The 22,153-nt window shown below is 37.4% G+C and overlaps 1 protein-coding gene across 2 annotated transcripts; it reads left to right on the top strand.

Annotated features, from left to right (window-relative positions):
- The first annotated feature begins 459 nt into the window (after window positions 1–459).
- On the top strand, window positions 460–17,998 carry MRS2 (magnesium transporter MRS2). 2 transcript variants are annotated; one of them, XM_063451675.1, is made up of 11 exons: window positions 460–778; window positions 1,662–1,735; window positions 2,916–2,952; window positions 4,197–4,309; window positions 6,032–6,205; window positions 7,559–7,689; window positions 10,920–11,036; window positions 13,409–13,561; window positions 14,541–14,658; window positions 15,577–15,690; window positions 16,706–17,998. In XM_063451675.1, exons 1-11 carry the CDS (start codon window positions 601–603, stop codon window positions 16,817–16,819), a joined length of 1,323 nt encoding a protein of 440 aa, XP_063307745.1. In that variant the 5' UTR covers window positions 460–600; the 3' UTR covers window positions 16,820–17,998. The 2 variants fall into 2 exon arrangements, with proteins under 2 accessions (XP_063307745.1, XP_063307746.1); XM_063451676.1 differs by having other exon boundaries at window positions 16,709–17,997.
- The last annotated feature ends 4,155 nt before the right edge of the window (window positions 17,999–22,153 follow it).

Here is a 22,153-nt window from a genome sequence, read left to right as displayed (position 1 = left end):
ACCCTTTTATTAAGACTTTAAGACTGGATAAGGAATAGCGAATGCGATTTCAATGTACAAATAATAAGGGACTATATGTGTCACATAAACTAAAACAATAACCAAAACAAAAGAATAAAAAAATGGGGATTTTAAATCCATCAGGTGTAAGCAAAGATTTTATTTTATTTTAATCTGAAGCAGGGATTTAAATACTAAACATTAAAATTATAAAATAAAATATGATTTAATTTTTTTTTTTTATAATATGAAATCTTTTTTTTTTTTTTTTTTTATTGCTGCATGCATTCTGAAAATAACAAGTAACAGAAACTGGACTGAATTGTAATAAGTATTCTAAATTCATTAGATCAATATTCTGAGATACTAGTCATAACCCATGTCGTTCCACACATAATTTCGATGTCGATAAAGTTGGTTTAAAAAAAAAAAAAAAGTCCCATGCCGCACCACGTCCCTGACAGCGGTTCCGGGTGTGAGAGGCCATGTGTAGAGTGTCAGGAGCTCCACTGAGTGAGGATTTACAAGTCGCTAGACAGGTCATGGCTTAATGGGGTTTTAGTTCGTTTCTTTTCCCTCTGACCCTAGACTTGTTCTTCCATGGATATTTCCTGCGTTTTGCACAGACTGGGAGCCGGCAGGAGGATACTATGGGGAGCTTTGAGACAGACCAGGACAAGCAGAGGATACAGTGGATACTTATTTGGAGAACAAGGGGTTACATCGAAATGGCTGTCAGAATCTGGGGTGTTAAAATCAAAGCCACATCCATACATGGGTGAGTAATCTCAAATGGCAATGTGGGGGTATAGAACATGCTAATGTATTTTGAGTGTCACTATAGATGTATGCTGTGTGCAAGAAGAGGCTCCAGGACCTTATTATTATTAATAGTGATATTTATAAAGCCCAACTTATTCCACAGCTCCTCACAATATTAAAAAAAAAAAAAAGGGGGGGGGGGAGGGGGTGGACAACAAATGAGACAGTTACAGGAACTATATGCTGATGAGGACCCTGCTCAAACAAGCTTATAGACTATATCTTTGTATCTTGCTGTTTTGTTGGTAGTATACGATGATAGGTTAACTAGATTTATGGAAGCTACAGAGGGGTAATATAGAAGTACATGACAATATTCAACATAGATTCTAATTCCTTTAGGTGATTACCGTACAACGATGGCTAACTAACACTACAGGCGTAGTGACATTTATGATTAAGAATTTTCATAGTTAATTGCTCTTTGAATTCAATTTCCATTAACCACATTGGATTTAATTGATCCCTTCCTTACAGCCTTTGGTCTTTGTGAGTCTTCAAATAGCTACAGCCTGTAGTGGTTCTCCATTACTATGTAGGATCGCTACTCCTGTTGAGGGAGCAACATAGCCAGTCCAGTTTTTTTCCTATATTGAAGCATTTATGAAACAAAACCCAAGTAAGCAGGTCTGCAAATAGAGCTTTAACTTGTGAAATTGCATGCCAGACCTTTTGTTTCTTACTACTTTGTTTCCTTACCACCAATGTAAGCTAAACCTTTTTAGATACCTGTATCACCAAAACCAAACTGCAGTTGTAGCTGTATTGCAAAGCTTGGGAAAACATGTTATTTTTAAACTGCTTACATATGTATAATTTGTTGCAATGGATTTTCTTAGGTGGCATAAATCGGCATACATCCACTGATGCATCACAGGCTACGTTGGCAAGCGTGGCCCCAGTATTTTCCATTGTAAGTATTCTGATAAGATGTTTGTCATTTTTACATGTAACCACAGTTGTCAAACTAGCATTAATTATTTCATAGTGTTAGTCACCAAACTAAGAATCTATGGTCCTGAAGAAAATAACCTTTTTTTTTTTTTCTCTCAAATATACGTTCCTTTCTATTGCTCTACCACCCTTGCTAGTGAAAAAGTTAAATTAAATGAGCACTCTAGGCACCAAAACAACTTAATCTAAATTAAGTTATTATGATGCTCTTTGCGCACTCTTACTTTCAGGGGTTAAACTGAGCCTCCAGCGCCAATCCTCAGGTCCCCTAGGCGGCTTATGGCTTCTGAAATATCAGTTTCAGGAAGCACAGAGTGCCACCAGGCACGGGAACTGCTGAGAGCAGTCAGCTGAGGCTCTCAGCCGATCATTGACTCCTAATTCATAAGACTGGCTTGTAAAAGGTGCGTTTCTTTTCAAGCTAGTCTTATAAATGGGGAGAATGAATTGGGGATGAGATACACATGCTGTGCTTGTCCAATCAAATGTCCTCTACGAGCAGCACTTGATTGAAGAACCGAGTTTGACTTTGTTTTCACAGGGAAGAACCTCTAGTGGCTGTTTGAAAGACATCCACTAAAGGTGTGTTTAACCCTGCAATGGAAACATTGCAGATACTACAAAACGACAGTGTTTTACATTGCAAGGTTAAAACTACTACAGGGTTATTGCACCCAGATCCCTTCATTGAAATGAGTTTTGCCCATAGTGACCCTTCAAGGACAAAATAGCCAAATTGGAAAAATTCACCCAATCTTGTTTTCAGTTTGGCTATTTTGGCCTTAAAATTTTATTAAGCATGGAATTCCCAGCATTCACTTTACTACGAGGTGAGTGTCAAAACATTAGAAAACAGTTTGACTTCTTGCCATGGGACCTTGCACTGTAACACTAAAGTAGTGTTCTAAAGTTGGTGTACTGCAAGTTGCTGCTTAGAAAATAAACCCCCTAAAAGAACATATCAAAACAAGATTTTGGGCTTGTGTTTTTTTTGCTCAGTATTTGAGATTTGCAGTTACCTACAGCTGCACTGATTTTCCTACTCTAGCATAAAATTATATGTAGATAATAGAGAATGTATTCCCTTTCCATTGCTTTGTAGAAAATAAAATGATTGTATTGCTATTTTTTCATTCCAGATAAAATTTGACAAAGTGGGGAGCATTACGTCTTTTGGTAAGCAACAGTTCATGAAATTGTTTCTCAAGGCTGGAATCCTTAGAGACCAAGGCTTGACAAATGTGTTTGGAATCTAAAAGCCAGCTAAAAGAGTTAGGAGCCAGTCATTTTCAACAAGAAAAATGCACTTCTTAAAGGGACACTATCGTCACCAGAACCACTATAGCTTGATGTAGTTGTCTGGTTTCTATAGCCTGTCAGATACCCTGTCAGTCTGATTGGTAAATTGGAGAAATGTGGCTGGAACCAACCTCGCCACTGGAGGAGCCTGGTTGCTCACCTCTTGCCGCTGGACTATGGCCCTGCATTAAAAACCTTTTATTTTCCATATGTGAGCAGTGTTACCCCAGATAGCTAAGCCATGGAGCCCATTCGTATACCGAAAGACTATGGGAAAGACTTTGGCTCTATGGCGATTGAACTGTATGTATGTGATCTGAGCGCCATCCGGTAATAATGTGCGCACAGATCTAAGCTATCTGGGGAAATGTAGAATGTGTATGTTCTATGTGATAAATGTAACAGTATGTATTTTTATTGTCATTTGTCTGCCATGTGGTTAATGGAGTTTTGCCTCTGTCCTTGGAGATAATTGGATTACTTCCCAATTATCTCCAGGTCAGAGAGGAGGGATTGTGATGCATTGTGGGATTGTAAGCTTGTGATTGGTCAATGTCCAATATGTTTCCCAGTCTTCCATCTGGTCCCCTAGGGGTGTGTCCACCAGGTGGAAGACCTGCATAAAAGCCAGGCAGGTAGCCCCAGAAAATCTGTTCCTGCTTGACCCTTGTATGCTGTTCCAGTTCGACTGCTAGGAGTGTAAACCTATTCGTATGGTTTTTCCTATTCGGCTGTTTACAGCATTCGTATGTTTGAGAGCATTCGTATGCTTCTCCGGTTCGGTGGATTTGTGTCTACAGTAGCTGGAAGGGAATATCTCCTAAACGGCTTTTACCCCTTTTATGCCGGGGTGCCGTTACAGTCCGGCTCCAATATTCTCCGCGGCGGCCGCATTTAAAGCTCCCTCGGCTAAAGAGCTGGCAAAACCCTTGGATTTGTCAAGCCTTACCTTAGACCTATCACATGTTTGTGAGCTACAAAATAATAAATCGTCAACATAACATGCTTCTATCCTTTAAGTGTAATTGTTTTATTATTCTTTGAAAAATGCTGTTTGCAGTGCAAACATTTTTAACACTTAAAATCATGAATGAATTGCTTTATCATTTTTTTTTTTCCAGAAAGGAAAAAAACTGAATTGTACCAGGAACTAGGTCTTCAAGCTCGAGATCTAAGATTCCAGCATCTGATGAGTATCACCTCTAGAAACCAGAAGATCATCTTAAGAATGGAGGTACATTATATGAAATCATAAAGGGGCACTCTGTGCACCATAACCACAGCCTTATAGCATCACAAACACTTCTAAAGGCTGGAGTGGTTTTGATGCACAGAGTGCTCCTTTAAAAGTTAAGTCAGAATTTGCGTTAATTTCTAATTCCATAGCAACATGTCACTAATTGAAATTAAATTGAATGGACAGCTCACAGATGTGGAATTCCGATCACATGATGCCTGGGACGTGTAGTTTTGGGAGCCGAGCAGGCAGTATTTTTTCAAGCAAGTGGCACGGCTGCTAGTGGGGTACCTGGAGGGCCAGGTAGGGAGTATGTGGTCTTCACCTCTGGTGGACGCTGACCACTAAGTGTTCCTTTGCAATCCTTGCACTCAATAATCAGGTATTGAGCGTATCTGCTGGGTACCCCAGCCTGTGCTTTGACTCACTGAGTGTAGCACTGGAAGGAGTGATTACTATGGCATGTGCTTACCAGAGTATCCAGAACCCTTGCTGGAGCACCAAATATCATAGCATCCCACCTCTGTGCAGAAACGTAAGCAGGACGAGGTGGGGGTGTAAAACAGAGAGTGCTACCACATATACATAACACACAGCCGGCTCACACTAAGCACATCCAGGAAACACACACACACACTGTTGGGTGGAGGCAACGACAGAGAGAGACTGTCTGCTCTGGGCTGTAGCAGGGCCTTAATCCTTCTAGATTGAAATGATTTTATGCGTCAGGGCACATAGTTTGGGCTACATATTTAGACCCTTGAACAAGTGGATTTTGTTTTTAATTTCACATCTCTGTAGTAGTAATGGTAATATCTATTGTCTCTATAATAATGTTGAATGTAGACACACTGTTTTAACCTCTGTGTTTTGCTTCCTGTCAGACTTGAAAGCTTATAAGGATTATATCAGATACCTCTCTTTATCCTGTAGCATGTTCCAAAATTCATGCTATATAATGATTTAGCCGCTGCTTGCAAATCATTTCCTTATTTTCAGATAGCGTAGGAAGTGGTCAGCTCACAGATACTTAAAGCCAAATCAAAATGAAAGGTTTGGCTTCTATTGGAAAAAATCAATCACTGCTTATTCTTAAAACGTCAGTAAAAAATGCTAATTTAATTGTGCTACCAACAAAGTCTATGTGTTTTGTGATTGAGAGAGTGCACGAAGCGAAACTTAGACTGTGTTGGTAGCACAATGACGTTAGCTTTTTTTACTGCAGTTCGTTTGTGAATTTTCAGTTTTCGGGCAATAAAGCGTTTGGATTATAAGAATGAGTCGTGATGGAATTTTCCAGTTTGAAGTCGAACCTTAGTTTTGATTTCACTTCCTGTGAGACCTGACATGTTTTATTTCTTTTCATAGGGGAAACATGGCTCACAGGCTTATCTATAATCATATGGATCTCTTTCTCAAATGCTTTGAGACTGGTATAAATTAAGTTTAAATCCTTAAACTTTGCTTCTATAGTTCAGAAGTACAGAGCCAGAGACTACACAGTGCAGAGTGAAGAGACAGGTATATTTTTTGGCCGTTATGGTAGCACCTGTTAAGAAGCTACTAAAGTAAAAAAAAATAAAAAATGTATTTCCCTTCCAGCGATCCGCTGTGCATGTTAATATTTTGTTTAGCTGCCTGTTATTTACATTTCTCTACTGGCAGTCTTTATTGGAATGTTTATATATCCATTACTTGTACATTCTTTTCCATTTGCAGTTCCTTAAAGCCGTTATAACTTCAGAGCATCTCCTAATACTGGATTATCGCAACCTCCAACTGGATCAGTGGTTATTTAGAGAACTTGCACCCCAGTTGGCTGGAGAAGGTCAGTTGGTCACCTATTCCTTGCCTTTTGAATTCAGAGCCTTGGAAGCTATTCTACAACATCGGGTGAGTTCCCGCATATCATTTATTTTGAATTGTTATGTAAAACAAAGTTTCATTAAGTATGGAAACACTGCTGTGTTACTTCGTACAGTTTTGGAAAATATGCTTTGAATTATTTGGGGAAGCCTAGTTCAATGCTGCTCTTTAAAGCCTTATCATGATTAACAACAGTTGGATCTATTAGAACAGGCGTTCCCAAAAGATAGATCCCTAGGTATTTTAGAACTACATCTCCCATTATGCTTTTCATGCCTTTAGAATGACGAAGCATCATGGAAGTTGTTAAAACATCTGGGGATCTACCTTTTGGGAACGACACAGACATTTTACCTACTGTCATAGTGTACTTTGTAACCCAGAACAACAACTGTATAATAGGGGTTTTAATATGTTGATACCATGGCTTGCATAAATATTGCAGAGGTTGACAAATGGCTGTATGATTTTGGAAAGAATGTGAAGGAACAAGTCTTCTAGTCTACAACTCAAAAAGTGGTAACACTTTAGAAACCATTTTCACAGGCTACATGTGAGTTTATCTACCACACATTGTTAATAAAAAAGTATAACATCCTAGTCTCACCTAATTTGATTCATATAACCCTTCCTTTCTTTTTTATTAAAGGGTTACTCTGTGCACCATAACCACTTAAGCCCACTGTATTAGTACTGATGTCTTGGCCCAAGGACTGTAGGAGTACCCTGCCCCTTTTCCCGGTAATGCAGCAAACCATTTTGCAATGTTATGCCGTCTTACCTGGGTCCCCACCAGATCCGAGGTACCTCTGTAACCAGTGGCCATGCCTTAGATTTCTACAAAGCTGCAGAAGCCATATGTTGATCCCATGGTACTTGGAGTAAGCCTTTCATTTTACCCTTTCTGTGGAAAACCATTCAGTTTAAAATTTGCAGAAGTTATGTTTTTAATATTCTTCCTTGAAGTTATTGATGATCCTGAGAAACTTTTTAAAACCCTTGTATTGAGACTGCAAACTTCATTGACAATCATTAGTTCCCAATCAGCAGAAGTCTAGCCGTGAATGTTGAAAGGATACTCCACTAACAATGAATTAGAAATTGAATTGCAAAATTCAAAGTATCCAAGCTGTTACTATAGTTAGTTCAATTATTTTTTCAAATCTGTTTCTTTAGCATGTTTTTGAATTTACTGTTTAGTAATCAAGCTGCAAACCTATAGCATTCCATGTGTTGAGTTACTAACTGATTGCAAAGGAGATACAAGTATTCTCTCCAAGGTTTAAATGGTATTGGGAAATGGGACTCTTTTATACTAATTTATATTGACATCATTACCTTACTGTTCCAATGCTTATGAAGGATAATGTTGTCATCTAGATGAGCATTCTTCAAGGGAGACTACAATTTTTGCATCCTCATATCATGGAAACGTTGGAAGCATTGGTGGATCCAAAACTACTGTCAATAGATAGGAGCAAATTGCACATTTTGCTTCAAAGTGGAAAAAGGCAAGTCTGGTTTGTGAGAAATTTAGTGCAATAAGGTTTTCAATACACCTTAACGTATCTCTTTAACCTCAAACTTGCCTTTCTACCATTGTTTCCTATGCTCTTCCTCCTTCAGAAACTGTTCTTCTTTTCTTAATTTCCGATATATTAAGTAGGGATTTTTTTGCCTTATGTATTTTTCCTACACTTGAAAAATCTTGACAAAGGGTTGTGCTTAAGGCAAACTCCACTTTCTTTGTTAGCTTGACAAAAGAACCGTTTCAGAAAGAGGAAGAAAAGAAGAAACAGGAGAAAGATAAGTTTGAGTTAACAGAGCCACTTTAAGAAAAGAGCAAATTTCCAGACAAGAAGCGATCAAATCAATGAGTAATAAATTATACATTATGTGATTGTGGCTAGAGCTGTAATTATTTCCCTTGTGTTAGTTTTGTTGGGGGGGTTTGGTTTGTTAGTTTTTTAGTTTTTTCATATTTTGACAGACAAGCGTATAAGTGTGATATCTGTTAACTTTTTGTAAGCCTCTCTAAAACTGAAACTTGCAGAATTGGACAGCGGCGCTGCTTATTTCATGAAAATGTTCAGCTGATGCTCTGCCAGTCAGTAAATCCTCATCCATTATCCTAGCTTGATGCTGTGGGTGCCTCTGTCTGATTTTGTAAGAGCCTTCTGGTTTAGAGATTTTTAGAAAACTGAAGGGCAGGGAGATTCTGCATTGGAACTAAGATTTCGGGGTTAAGCTGTCAGAGAACGGTTTAACCCCTTCAGGTGAGCCAAGAACCCCCTGGCAGCATACCAACTTAATTTTGAATAAGTTATGGTTCCTGGAGTGTCAATTTTTAGAGCATTTTGATACTTTTCATGTAACCATTTTATCACAAACCTATGTCAAACTTTCTTTTTGTTTGCGTTTCTGAAAAGGTAGCATTTACATTGGAAAAACCTGCAGTGACAGGTTATAGACACCAGAACCACTACATTAAGCTGTAGAGGCTTTGGTGACTAATGACGTTGGGGCATGCTTTGCCATCCTACAAAGAGAGCTCTTTAACAGCATTACAGTGGATTAGCAAAGCCTTATCGACCGGCCCCTCCCGGGAGCAGGCATAGTTACTTTCCACGCCAGATCCGATGGTAACAACTGCAGCAGATCCCACCCATCCGAGTCATGTGATTGCTATGACACCATGATCCCATAGCTGGATAATATAATGGACTGCATTATAATGATATTATACACTTCTAGAGAAATCTCAATTTAGCCTTCCTCTCAAGATAGCATAGCGATAGGACTCCAAAAGTTTTCAGAGTAAAACTTAACTTTTATTTTCCACAGTTAAGAGATCGACGTTTCGGTTTGCAACCCAAACTTTCAACAGGATTATTTTTATATATATATATATATACACACACACCTTGGTAGAGAGCACTCATAGGACTTGTCGTGGTAAAAAAGATGCTGACATACTGTGATTTTTGATTGCTGAATAAAAGCATCTATTTTACCACGACAAGTCCTACGAGTGCTTTTTTATATGATTAGCCGGAGGTTGCACCAAGGCATGGACAAGACTGGGAGCATTTGAGTGCGAGACACAAGAGATTATATTTATATTTATATATATATTTATATATATATATATTCAAACAGTGTTTCTTGCAACTCACCCTTTCATGTGTATAGTTCAATTTAGCCTGGGTGCAATCCCACATTGAAAATATATAAAGAGATGCACGCCAAGGACTTGGTAGATGGAAAAAGGGGTAGTTTATTCCAATAGGTATAGCATTAAAAAATAGCCAACGTTTCGACCCATTCGGGTCTTTCTCAAGACCTTGATATATATAATTTTTTTGGTTCTAATTCTGTGTATATTTATGCATAATTATGTGATTTTATTAATTGTGTATTGAGGGATCTGCATGACAACCCATGCAGAAAGTTCATAGAATGTAATTTGCATGCCTTGTATTTGAACCTGTAACTTTCCAAAACCCCATAAAACATGTACATGTACATGGGGAGTACTGTTGTATTTGGGAGACATAGCTGTATTTTGTTTCTGTAAAAGCTAAGAGCATTATGACAATCACAGTTAAAATACCATGCAATACTTGGAAAATAAAAATATATTACGCTTTACTCATATGAAATTTTCATATACATATTTGATGTATTTCTCCTGAACAAAATTATATATAATAAGTGTGGATACACTTAATATGAAAGAGGTAAATTGTGGTTTAATGGATATATAATCAAATTCCAAGTTTTGTTTTGATGAGAACTTGTACAATTTCCTATTTCCTTAAGGGATTAAAGCTTTTATATGTGCTTATTGCATCCACAGTGCTTTGTTGTGTATTAATGAGCATGTCATTTGACACCGCTCACCATGAACAATTAATTTTTGGATGAGCTGCAAAAGGCAATGTTTACAAGGATAAGCATACAGCGACATGTTATAAACACTAGAACTACTACATTAAGCTGTTGTGTTCCTTTAATACTATATTAAAGCGTTTATGATTTAAACACTAAAGCCTATTTATTAGCGTACTATATGTAATAGAAAGTCATAAGGGAATCTTTTATAGATCCACCTGGAACTGCTAAGGCAATTGTAAAATTAGCATTTTTCTTGATTCACTTCCTATTTGTAACATATTTCTGTGGATTTTATTGTAATGGATTGTAAGGTTTGGCTAGCTTTACTGTCTTCTAATGATGATGATCTTATGTTATTAAAATATTACTGATGTTAATACATGGACTTTAAAGGGATACTATAGGCATAAAAACAACTTGAGCTTAACAAAGCAGTTTTAATGTATAGATCACGCTACTGCACTCTCACTGCTTAATTACATGGTGAGTAAAAACTATTTCCCCATGTGATCGGAGAAGGGCCAGTAACCTAAACAGGAATCAATGTATAAAGTGAAATAAATGACTCAAAAATGTGATTGTTTGAACTTATTTGCACATACCTACCCAGAATCCCTCGCAGTAAAAACCGCATTGAAAATGTGAGATTTCTGTGGGGAAAGCAAGTCTTATGGCTTGTTTGGTGTGTGCAGATCTTTGTCTAACAATGTATCCAATATATTTTTTATATATATATATAAATATATATATATATATATATATATATATATATATATATATATATATATATATATATTCAAGCTTTTATTTTTTTTATCCTGTGTTGTTTTTATTTTTACTACAGTTTGTCAGAATTAGAAACAGATATTAAGGTTTTCAAAGAAGCAATATTAGAAATCCTTGACGAAGATGAATTGATTGAAGAGCTATGCCTTACCAAACGGACAGATTCTCAAGTCCTGTAAGTATTTTATTATAGCTTGCACTTCTCCCTTTTATTTTTTTATATGACTTAAACATTTGAGTGTTAAAGGGTGATCAGCATATTGCTTTTCAGTTCATAAAGAAGTTGTTTATATGGGTGTATTGAGTTTATGTCAAATACATTATATTGTCCTGCATGCTGCTTATTGATGTAGGACTCCGGTCTGAGTATTGAATGTTTTTGCTATGTAAACCAAAACTTCTCTTAATAACAGCCATAATGCCATATCTCCATCAAATAGCAATAGTGGCCCTTGACTTACATTATAGAAAATATTGCAAGCTGCGGACCTAGCCAACCAGTAAAGTATTGTAAAATCTGCAGCAGCACTTATTGCAATATGTGAAAAAGTTCAAGACCTACCATTTATAGGATAATGGTCGATCAGCCTGTATGCATGTGTTAATATCCTGCCTACTAAGTGTTTGGGGGGTTGAGAGTGTTGAAGCCTGCCTCATGTCAGGTTTGCAAACTGCAGATAAACAAAAGTAACTGCATATTAAATTATGTATCCCATCTGAAATTATGCATTTCAAATTATGAATTTTTTTTTGCAATGTATATTTTTATTGAAACACTTTGACAATACATAGAGAAAAGGTACATAAGAAATATACAACACGCCTGACCAGAAATACAAGGATTAACACCAAAACACAGACGACAAAAAAAATAATAATAAAAAAAAAAAATATATATATATATATATATATATATATATATATAATGTATATATGTATGTATGTGAAAGGCCGAAGGCCTGTATTTGTGGGAGGAGTTAGCGTTCCTATATAAACGCTACTCCCCCCTTCTTACCTTGACGAGGCGTGCACTGTTCACCCCACCCACCTCACCCTCTTACCTATACAGTCTTTCGGGAGGCCCCCTTTTACAATATATATATATGTTCTTTAAAGATCCCAGAACACCATGCCTTGTTCTTAAAGAAACACTTGCAGCACATAGCGCACCATTTAGAACAATTGTTCCCTACACTATTTTGTCTGTAAAATATATATCAAAGACATGAACCCAATTCTGATTACTTACCTAAGTTTCTGACTGATTTATACATATTACCAGATGGGTATTGTTTCATTTGCCTAAAGGTGAGTCTTGAAAGTTTTCATGCATAAATTAGCTTTGTCAATGTGCATGACTCTGTAGCAATATATTCACCTGAGCAAACAATAAATTAAATACACAGAATGCATTCCTTGTGTGGGGAATTTAAAGCGGAATAATCAGAACGTGTATAGATCTCGTGCATCATTGTCTGTTTTATAGTGAGTGTTTAAAGGTTTTGTGATCCCAATCCAATTGTTTTTGCATCAAACATAATGAATGTGATCTAGCTCATTCCCCATTAATTGATACCCCTAAGGGTATGATAAGAATTTGTATATATTAATAAAAAACATTCAAATTAATTATTGTCATATTTGGAATGTGTTAAACATATATTTAATTAGTTTGATGTCCCAAATTCATCTTAAAGGGATATTGTTGGTATAAACCACTTCTTTTTATTAAACTGGCTATGGTGCATTAATGCTTTCCCTGAAATGTTAGGATTATATTCTCTTCAGTTAGCTGCCTACTGAGTTTTTAAAGGTTTACTCAAACCAAAGACAGTGTTTTAATCAAACACTTTGTTTTATATTTGAGAAACCATTCTGGCAAAAAACAATTGAGTTCTACCTGCAACCCTGTTCTCCTACTATGACTTCATTCTGCTCACTGCAGGGGAAGGGATGTCAGGAAGGCAGGGCTGCTGCTATTAGTCGCCTCTTGTATACGTGCTGACAACGTATACGTTTTGTGTACAGATTTATCATTGTCACCCAAAAACTCTGAGAATCTCAGTCTCGTGAGAAGCAGCAGTGTGTCTAGAGACTAAAGGTTTGTAATATCGATTTATTCGATAAGTTGAGACGGGGCCTTAATCTAAATCACCCCTATATTACTCTAACACTCGATATACAGATTTGCTTTAACTGACTTTCATGATCAAAGAGCAAAATACATGGATTTCTCACAGTTAGGCCAGTGCTCTGCTCAAGAAAATCTAAATCAGATGTATTATATGCAAGTCATTTATTTGTATCTGTGATACTAAAGAGTGGAATTTAAAAAGCATCCAAAGAACATATTGCATTTAAATTGCGACTTGAAGCCAGCATGTAATTGGTTAAAATTTTGAAAAACCTTTGAGAGTTTAGAAGCAAGGTTGCCAACATATTTACTCCAAAACGTTGGGAATAATGCTTAGGTGTTCAGCTTCCTTGCTCTTGTAGTTTATCATTGAATTTGTTTATTTTTTGTTTCCTCCTTGTGTATGCGCATAGGGAAGAAGGTACATCCAGGATGGATCATGCAGAGGAAATGGAGTTGCTGCTTGACAACTACTACCGTCAGGCAGACGACCTGGCTAATGCTGCCAGAGAACTGAGAGTTCTGATTGATGACTCCGAAAGTGTAATTTTCATCAACCTAGACAGGTGAGTTTTGAGCAGAATATACCTAGGATTTAGAGAGCTATGTTAAATGACCACAGTAATCACCCAAACCCCTTAATCTCGATGAAGTAGTCAGGGTACAGGGGCCTTGCCATTTATCTCACACATTGTAAAATATTTACTTTTTTTTTTTTTATTGTGCGATTAAACACACCTCTAGTAACTGTCTCAGGGTGCTTCCACAGTGAGAGAGTCTGATTCGGTTCTTCACTAATAGAAGTATAGGGCGCATCACAGCAATTTCTATGCATGCACATTCAGATTGCAGTGCTTCTAAATGAGAAGCATTTGATTGGATAAAATGGTCATTAAGGCTGATGACCTCAGCGAAGGCGGACCAAGCTGCAGAAGAGCAGCAGAGGTACTCAGAGCAGATGTGTCCATGGGCTCAGGTGAGTGTCAGACTGTTCAAGAAACTATTTCACTACTTACTGTGGGGCAGTACCAGGAGTCTCCTGGCAACATAACCATTACAGTCTACAGTCTACATACAGAGTGTTTATTATTTTAGAATACTTTTCTCCCATAATACAGGAAGCTACTTTCCTTAACATTATCATAAAATTAAAGGAGGAGGAGTAATGTACAAAATAAAACACAAGGCACCCACAACTTTGCCTTGTTTGGTATCTTTCTGCTGATATTTATGATTGTTTTGTTTATTACTGCCCAGTACAGTCACTCCCTACACACAATCCTATATAGCACTGTATGATTTGTACCTTTCACAAAATGCCACAAGGTAAGTCAGATCTCATTGAGTGGATTAGCCTATCCTCTTTGTGAAGCATTGCTTTACTAGATGTCTGTAAGGACTCTGTGCCTTTTTTCGTGGGGGTTAATTGTGTCCTCATTACCTTCAGTCTTTAAAATACACAGAATAATTCCTGGCAAGCAAGTTGTAAGATCCTGTGAGACAGTTGTCCTTATCAAGCATTTATAATGGGTATTTCTTTTCCAGCCATCGTAATGTAATGATGAGGCTAAACTTGCAGCTAACCATGGGGACTTTCTCTCTCTCACTCTTTGGCCTTATTGGAGTTGCATTTGGCATGAATCTGGAGTCTTCTTTCGAAGAGGTAAGCTAAATCAAATTTAAGGCTTTCATATTTTGGTTCACATCTCCTCAATAGGTCTAGTTTGTTTGGCTTATTAAGATTCTTTTTTGTGTTTGTTTTAGTTTTTTTTCTTCCTGGAAGTTGTTAGGCGTGATGTCTGCATTTTACATATAAATAAATAATGAAGAACGATATTGTACATGATATATTATTTCCATCTGACTATCACAATAAAAACTGTATTGAAAAACATATTTTACACTTGAGATTACTTGGAGTTAAAGTTATACAACAGCTTTGAAACAGAACTGAGGAAGAGATACAAATCCAGTGAACCACTCATGGTCAGTTGTTTTGTTAATGCAACTCATCAGCATGAGGCTGGTTACTGGCGTGCTATTAAGGCTTGGCGTTACTTGCGGCATAACTTTCCTGGTTTGTGCTCTGCAAGTAACGCCAAGCCTCAATAGCTAGCTTTGTGTGTAAAGAATGTCTTCTTTTTCTAATTTTGCCAAAAGAGCTGGTTTGGTTTGCTCAGTGGAGCTAAACTCAAGAAGCCGCAATAGCTCAGAGCACCTTGTGAAGAATTCTCTGTGAGCTACATTGAAAAGTCTGTGATTGGACAGCCTGAAAGTCTGGGCAAGGTTAGAAGGGGAGGGTTTGCAAAGGCTTCAGAGAAGAGAACTGCAGATTTTGCAATCTGTTTTAGATATACCCCCAATGAACAAATGTATAATTGAATGCATGCACGTTTTTATTTTGAATATATCTGCTATATAGTGACTTTTTTTTTTACTTTGTATTAGGGCAGTGGAGTGTCCCTTTAAATGCTGAAAGGGTTAACTCTGCCTGTGGCTCTCACGGGTAGCAATATATGTGTCCATAAACTGATCTCTTATCATTATGTTTCTGTATATTGATTTGTGTTATTCTCTGTAGGATCCACAAGTGTTTTGGCTGGTTACAGGAATAATGTTCCTGGGAAGTGGATTAATCTGGAGACGTTTGCTTTCATTCCTTGGGAGACATCTAGAACCATCTGTGCCAGCCCCAGTATGTGTAACTATTTAAAATGTTCTCTGTTGTGGGCATTTCATGCAGCTTGTATTGTTACTCCAGTTTTTTAGATAATAATGCCAAGGGTACTAGCAAATATTTTGGCAGCCACAGCTTAAGAGCATCATAACAGCACATTTGTTGTATATTTAGGTTGCTTAGAATGCCCTTTTTAAGCCCATCTCTGCACCAAAGTACCTCAAAATGTTAGCAGAAGTCTGGGTTTTAATTACATTATTAACTTTTTCTGTTTAACTCATTAAGGACTAAAACAGTTCTTTATTCTACTGTGTCTCTCAAAAATACCCACATATGTTTCCCAGGTGTTTGGGGGACTTGTAGCATTAAATAACAGACATGATCTAGTAATGACTTGCCTCTGTTTTATTTCCCTGTTTGGGGAATTGACAGTGTCTGTGTCACCATACGGACCATCATCTCACTCTGGAGTTATTTCTTAACCTAAACCTAGCTTACACTTACTTTAACCACCATTAACACTAACATTTACCCGATACCAACACTGACATCAGAGGAATTCCCTTAGCTGATGTCACTACTGACAGACCACCCTGTGATCGCTGCATGAGCGGATGATCTCCCTGTGTTAATGGAGCCCCTCATACTGAGCCAACATATCAAACAATGGCCATCAGGCACATTTGACATTGAGTGAAATCCAATTGTGGTCTTTTCAGACAGTGGATATTCCCACAAATTCCAAGAAAATCACCATGGCTGCATGTGGTTATGCATTATTACAACCCTGCCCCTGGACACACTTCCAGTTACACCCCTAAAATTAAAATGTCCCCTAGTGTCAATTTAAAATGTTGGGAGGTACGTAATATGGCCCTACCTGACAGAGGGGAGAGCACAGGGTTAATTTGAGGATGTTCTGTTCCAATATACAAGGCTTTTCAAGTCCCCTGTTTCTATTAAGGGGTAACATTTACTTACAATTGGTTGTTTTATACTCATGTGTATACTCATTATTCTCATTTGTTGAAAGCAGGTCCCATCATTGCTGAAGAGAGCATACCCAGTGAGCGGAAGAATTGAAAGCAGGAATGGCCATAAAATGGAAGGATTTACATCGTATAGGAGCAATGCTTCTGGCAGATAGTTCTAAAACCGCAAAAGGATGTAAATGTTACAATCACTGATTACCTCACATTATCAAGTAATTTTGGATAAAATAGGACATCTGGGCAACTGGACTGTATCTTTCTGCTGCCATTTAGGATTTGGTACAGTCTTTTACTCTGGCCTGCTGGCTTTTTCTTTCTTGATTAAAAGTGGGTAAACTCCAGGTTCTATGTAAGCCAAGCATTTTGCTGCTAATGAATAATATTGCTCAGTGTTTGTTGTTTACCTTGTGAACGTTTCTTTTTATGTCTTTAGGAATTTCTTTTTATTTTACTGTCCATCTTTGTCTTCTAAAAAGCCTAAGTTATTGAGTAATACTTGCTCTAAAGCTAGTGCCAAATTAATTAGCAATTATAGCTCATTATTACATGGTCTAAATCTTTATTTATTGTTATTCTCAAGATCAGACCGTTACACGTTATTTACTTTTAAGGAAACAATGAGTTCATATAGTTAACTATGCACCTATTCAGTGTAGTTAATGAAGTGTCCATACACAAAATTCTCTTGCTATATTAAAGGAACACTATAGCATTAGGAATACAATGCTGTATTACAAACACCATGGGAACCCTCGGCCCCTCTCCACTGTCAATTTAAAGGGTTATAAACCCTTTTTATATTTACCTGATTTCAGCGTCAAGTTTCCTTGTTGTTGGGTGTGACTCCTCTGATGTCATCTGATGGGAAAACATAATGGGGTGAGAACCACGCTTGCAATAGTCCTTCCTCATAGGGAATACTTTATTTATTAAATGCTTTTCTATGTGTTTTTTCAACACGTTTAACATCCTCATGCAAATCATGATGTCCAGCATAGTTTCAGAGTCCAACTCCATGAAACTCCAGGAAGCACCTCTTGAACAGGAACACAGCACCCAGACCCCTTCAATAAGATGAAGTGCTCTGGGTGCCTATAGTCTCTCTTTAATGTAACTTCATCTTTATGCTTGAAGAGGCATCGTTACAAACTTATATTTGGTCTGACACACTTCTAGCACTTTTTGAAACCAGAATCCAGTGTGGCCCACATGTAAAATTATGCACATGTTGCTGCTTTTGTGTACAGAACACTGTACAGAAATGTTGTTCTTTTTTGACGCAATGATATCCACGATCCTAACAATATGTTAAGAAAGTTTTTCTTGTTGAATATGCTAATGTGCCTTATTTTATATATGTATATATTTTATTATATATAATCCTTAATTACTTTTGTATTCAAATGAATTGGTGTTAAAAAGTGTGATGCTCCAAAGACCAAAGTGTATGCTGTCTCAAAAAATATGGAAATAAAAATGTTTCCAGACATGTTTAAATCTGATTACTTTTTTTTTTTGTATATTAAAATTAGTACCCTTTACGGTTTAACTGCAGTTTGTTTGTGTTTATGTTTGGGAGCTAGCGTGGAGAACTGTACCATTTTTAGCATGTTCTTATGCAGTTTAACCTTAAACTGAACCTGCCATGATAGACATCGGTTTGTAGTTTTCTAACTATCTGGCTTCAATAATATAATACAATTAAGTAAGACACTCCTCTCCTGCATACCACTGTCTGGAAACACTTTATGTTGCCTTTATGGTATGTTAATACAACTTATCTATTCTATATCTCCATTCTCTGATTGTCTGTCCAAAGCGGCTTCAATTACTTATACTGGCTCCTTTTCTTCGTGCTGCTCTCACACAAAGCCAATCCTTCCTTCCCCTTGCAAGCATTGCTTTCCCTTAGGCTGAAGGCAGACAGGAGGGGGATCCATGAACACAAACAAGCTGAGCACAGCCTTCTTATCTCTGCTGACTGGCACATACTGCATTGACAGGAGGAGTTTATTAATCTTTGATTTTAGAGAAATTTAGATTTCTGCTAGCATATTATAGATTAAATGTAATTTGCTGTTATTTAAGACTGAGTTGTATTTGTCATGTCCAATACTTATTAAAGAGGAAGTAACACTTTTTTGGAAATTACACCATTGAATAAAACAGAAAATCATTACTTGCTTAGTTAAAGGAACACTACAGGCATCAAAATAACTTGAGATTAATGAATCGGTTTTGGTGTATAGATCATTCCCCTGTAGTCTCAGATAGTTTATGCAGGCCTAATGCTTTTATTTTCAATCAGATGTTAACTTGCTTTAGACGTTTTTAATCTCCTGCTCTGTTAATTGAATTTGAGTCACATACAGGAGGTTCATGCAGGGTCTATTAACAGAGCAGGAGATAAAAAGTGCTAAATTAAAGAGACTGTTCGGTATGTTCAAACATTAAAAGTATCTTTACAGGAAGTCAAAGAAAAAGTTACCTGCGCTCTCTCCTGAATCCCTATGCGTGTTTAAACAAATTGCGGTCATTTAGTTACCCTAGGCGGGTCCTACACTGACCTTTCACCTTCCTTGAGCCTCTGGCAAAGATATCTCCAATGAGACAGAGAGGGGTATTTTTCTAATCAATATAATTTAATCTTTACCCCAGTTTGGAGTAAACACACAATCAATTTTTTGGACCTCACACTGTTTCACGAAGCTGGTCAAATACATACCAAATGCTACTTTAAGCCCACCGATGGTAATGGCTTTGTACATCAGGATAGCTGTCACCATAAGCCGTGGCTTAGGGGGATAGCTAAAAGCCAGTTCACACGACTTAGACGAAACTCTAATGAGTTCACATGATTACGATTTTCTCACCCAATCACATCACATTAAAAATAAACTACTAGAGAAGGGATATAAGAAACATGCCTTGGAAAAAGAAATTCGCCATTTAACACAAACTAAAAGAAATACATTATTAATAGACAAACCCATTTCCGATCCGGTGAATAACCGATTTAGGTCTGCCTTTTTGACCCAATACAATATGGACCATAGATCAAAAAAGGATTACAAAACCATTGGTCAATATTGTTACAAGACCCAGTGTTGGGAAAACATCTATCCCAACACCCCCAAGTGATTTTTAAAAAGAGCCAAAATCTAAAAAAATATGTTGGGCCCCTAGCTATGCTATTAAAACCCCTTCTACGAACACCAATATAGGATCTTGTAGAGGATGCAATGCGTGTAAAGCTTGTAGGACTGTGTCTATTGAGAGATCGGATGCCTTCTCTAGTTTTATTACGGGGAGGATGTACCACATTAAATCAGATATAGGCTGCCACACGGACTTTGTGGTTTATTTACTACAGTGTCCGTGTGGCAGACAGTATGTGGGTCGCACCACAAGAATTTTGAAAGTTCGCATACTTGAGCACCTGAATAACATCAGAAAGGGGCTAACTACTCACTCAGTTTCTGCTCATTGTAGTACATGTCCCTCTTTTTCATGGAAACAGTTCAGATGTATAGGTATTGAGAGAGTTGCCCCCCATTGGCGTGGTGGGGATAGGATAAAAAATCTATCCCAAAGGGAAACCTTTTGGATTCACCAACTACAAACATTAGAACCAATGGGATTGAATGTAGACATTGATCTGGTCTGTTTTTTATAAACATATTGGATCTCTAACTTGTCCATGTATCTGTACGTTGTAGCGGATTAATGTTTGTTTTTTCTTCTTTTTTTTCCCTCTTTATTCCTTGAGAGGGAGTGGTATTGATTAAGTCCTCATACCACAACTTTTTATATATCTTCCTAGCGAAAAATAAGTTGATTAACAATTGTTCTTATTATCCAATTAAGGGTATTTCATCTGGATAAATATATGCTTATATATTAAGAACTCACTCACGGTAGATGTGTGTACTGTTTCTTTAATTCATATATATTATTATTTACAGCCATTCTAATATCTTAGATTATAAATAAACTGAATTTACATTAATACCTATAGGGGACTCTAATATGAGTGATTTATGTCTTACAATCTTATTTCTCCATGTTGCTGCCGATATTCTTATATTTTGTCTTGATAGATATATAATTGCTTAACATCCATTATCTGGGACTGTTCCCATGGCGACCACTAGATGGCCACATTACCATATATTACAACTTCTTGAACTCCTCTGTTGGAACGCGGAAGTGAAGGTCCATTTTTTATATACACCCCTATATACTTATTAACCCTTAAAAAGAACACATAGGATGGGCGGCAGCATTGTTAGAAAGGTCAGTGTAGGACCTGCCTAGGGGGTCTGCCTTGACGTTGGCAGACGGGCATTTCTTCCAATGGCCATTGGAGTAACTAAATGACCTCCATTTGTTTAAATATGCATAGGGATTCAGGAGAGAGCGCAGGTAACTTTTTCTTTGGTTTTTACTGTATATATTGGGGCTGATGTGTACTGTGGTCGTTGCTGCCGCCCAGGAGTGATGGGAGTGAGCGCAGGACTTTTTGTATTTATCTTTACAGGAAGTGTTTAGGAAGGCTATGCAAGTCACATGCAGTGAGGTGTTATTGGGGCTGTATAAACAAAGTGATTTAACTCCTAAATGGCAGATAATTGAGCAATGAGACTACATGGGCATATTGTTTTGGTGCCTATAGTGGCACTTTTAACCTTTTATTAATGTGATGCAATATTTTCTTTTAAAATGTATATTAATATAAAGGGATACTGTAGGAAACAAAACAACTTTGGCTTAATAAAGCAGTTTGGGTGCATAGATCATGTTTCTACAGTTTCACTGCTCAATTCACTGCCGTATAGTAGTCAAAATCACTTTTGTTTCTTCCATGCAGCCCAAGACACACCTTCCCTGGCGGTGACTCACACAGACTGCATGAAAAAATAGCTTTATTTTCAATCAGAACTTGACTTACTTTAGAAGTTTTTATCTTCTGCTCTGTTAATTGAATTTTAATCACACACACACAAGGCTCTACCAGGCGATTAACAGAGCAGGAGATCTAAATTAAACAGATTGTGCAGTAAAGGAACGTTAAACTTTAGTACTCTCTTTACAGGGAGTATTTTAGGAAGACTGTGTAAGTTCACATGCAGGGAGGTGTAACTAGGGCTGCATAAACAAAGTGAATTAACTTCTAAATGGTAGACAATTGATCAGTGAGACTACATGAGACTATAGTGTCAGGAACACACTGGACTTTTCCTGTGGCTGCTCCTGTCAATCTTAGTCCACCTGAAGCATATTGCTAATTAGCCAGGGATAAAACACTGCTTCTCTCTGAGGGCAGTGTCAGTTAATTGACTCTGGTTCCTGTTATTGTGTATCCTGATCTAGTGTTCTCCAGACTGATTCCGGTTTCTGACCTTGGCTTATTTCTTCGTTTACTCTGACCTCTGGCTTCCCATGACTTTGGCTTTCCTCTACCACTCTTCTACTTGTCCTTGCCTGTA

The sequence above is a fragment of the Pelobates fuscus genome, chromosome 4 (genome assembly GCF_036172605.1).
Source record: "Pelobates fuscus isolate aPelFus1 chromosome 4, aPelFus1.pri, whole genome shotgun sequence".
Taxonomy (NCBI): domain Eukaryota; kingdom Metazoa; phylum Chordata; class Amphibia; order Anura; family Pelobatidae; genus Pelobates; species Pelobates fuscus.
Note: the sequence above shows the minus strand (reverse complement) of the source record. Positions and strands in the feature narration are given on the sequence as shown.

Excerpts from the sequence above, each read along its gene's own strand:
- MRS2 (XM_063451675.1), top strand. The coding sequence starts at position 601 with ATGGATATTTCCTGCGTTTTGCACAGACTGGGAGCCGGCAGGAGGATA. Across the intron at positions 13,562-14,540 it reads ATTTTCATCAACCTAGACAG|CCATCGTAATGTAATGATGA; the intron begins GTGAGTTTTGAG and ends TTTCTTTTCCAG. Across the intron at positions 14,659-15,576 it reads TGGAGTCTTCTTTCGAAGAG|GATCCACAAGTGTTTTGGCT; the intron begins GTAAGCTAAATC and ends TATTCTCTGTAG.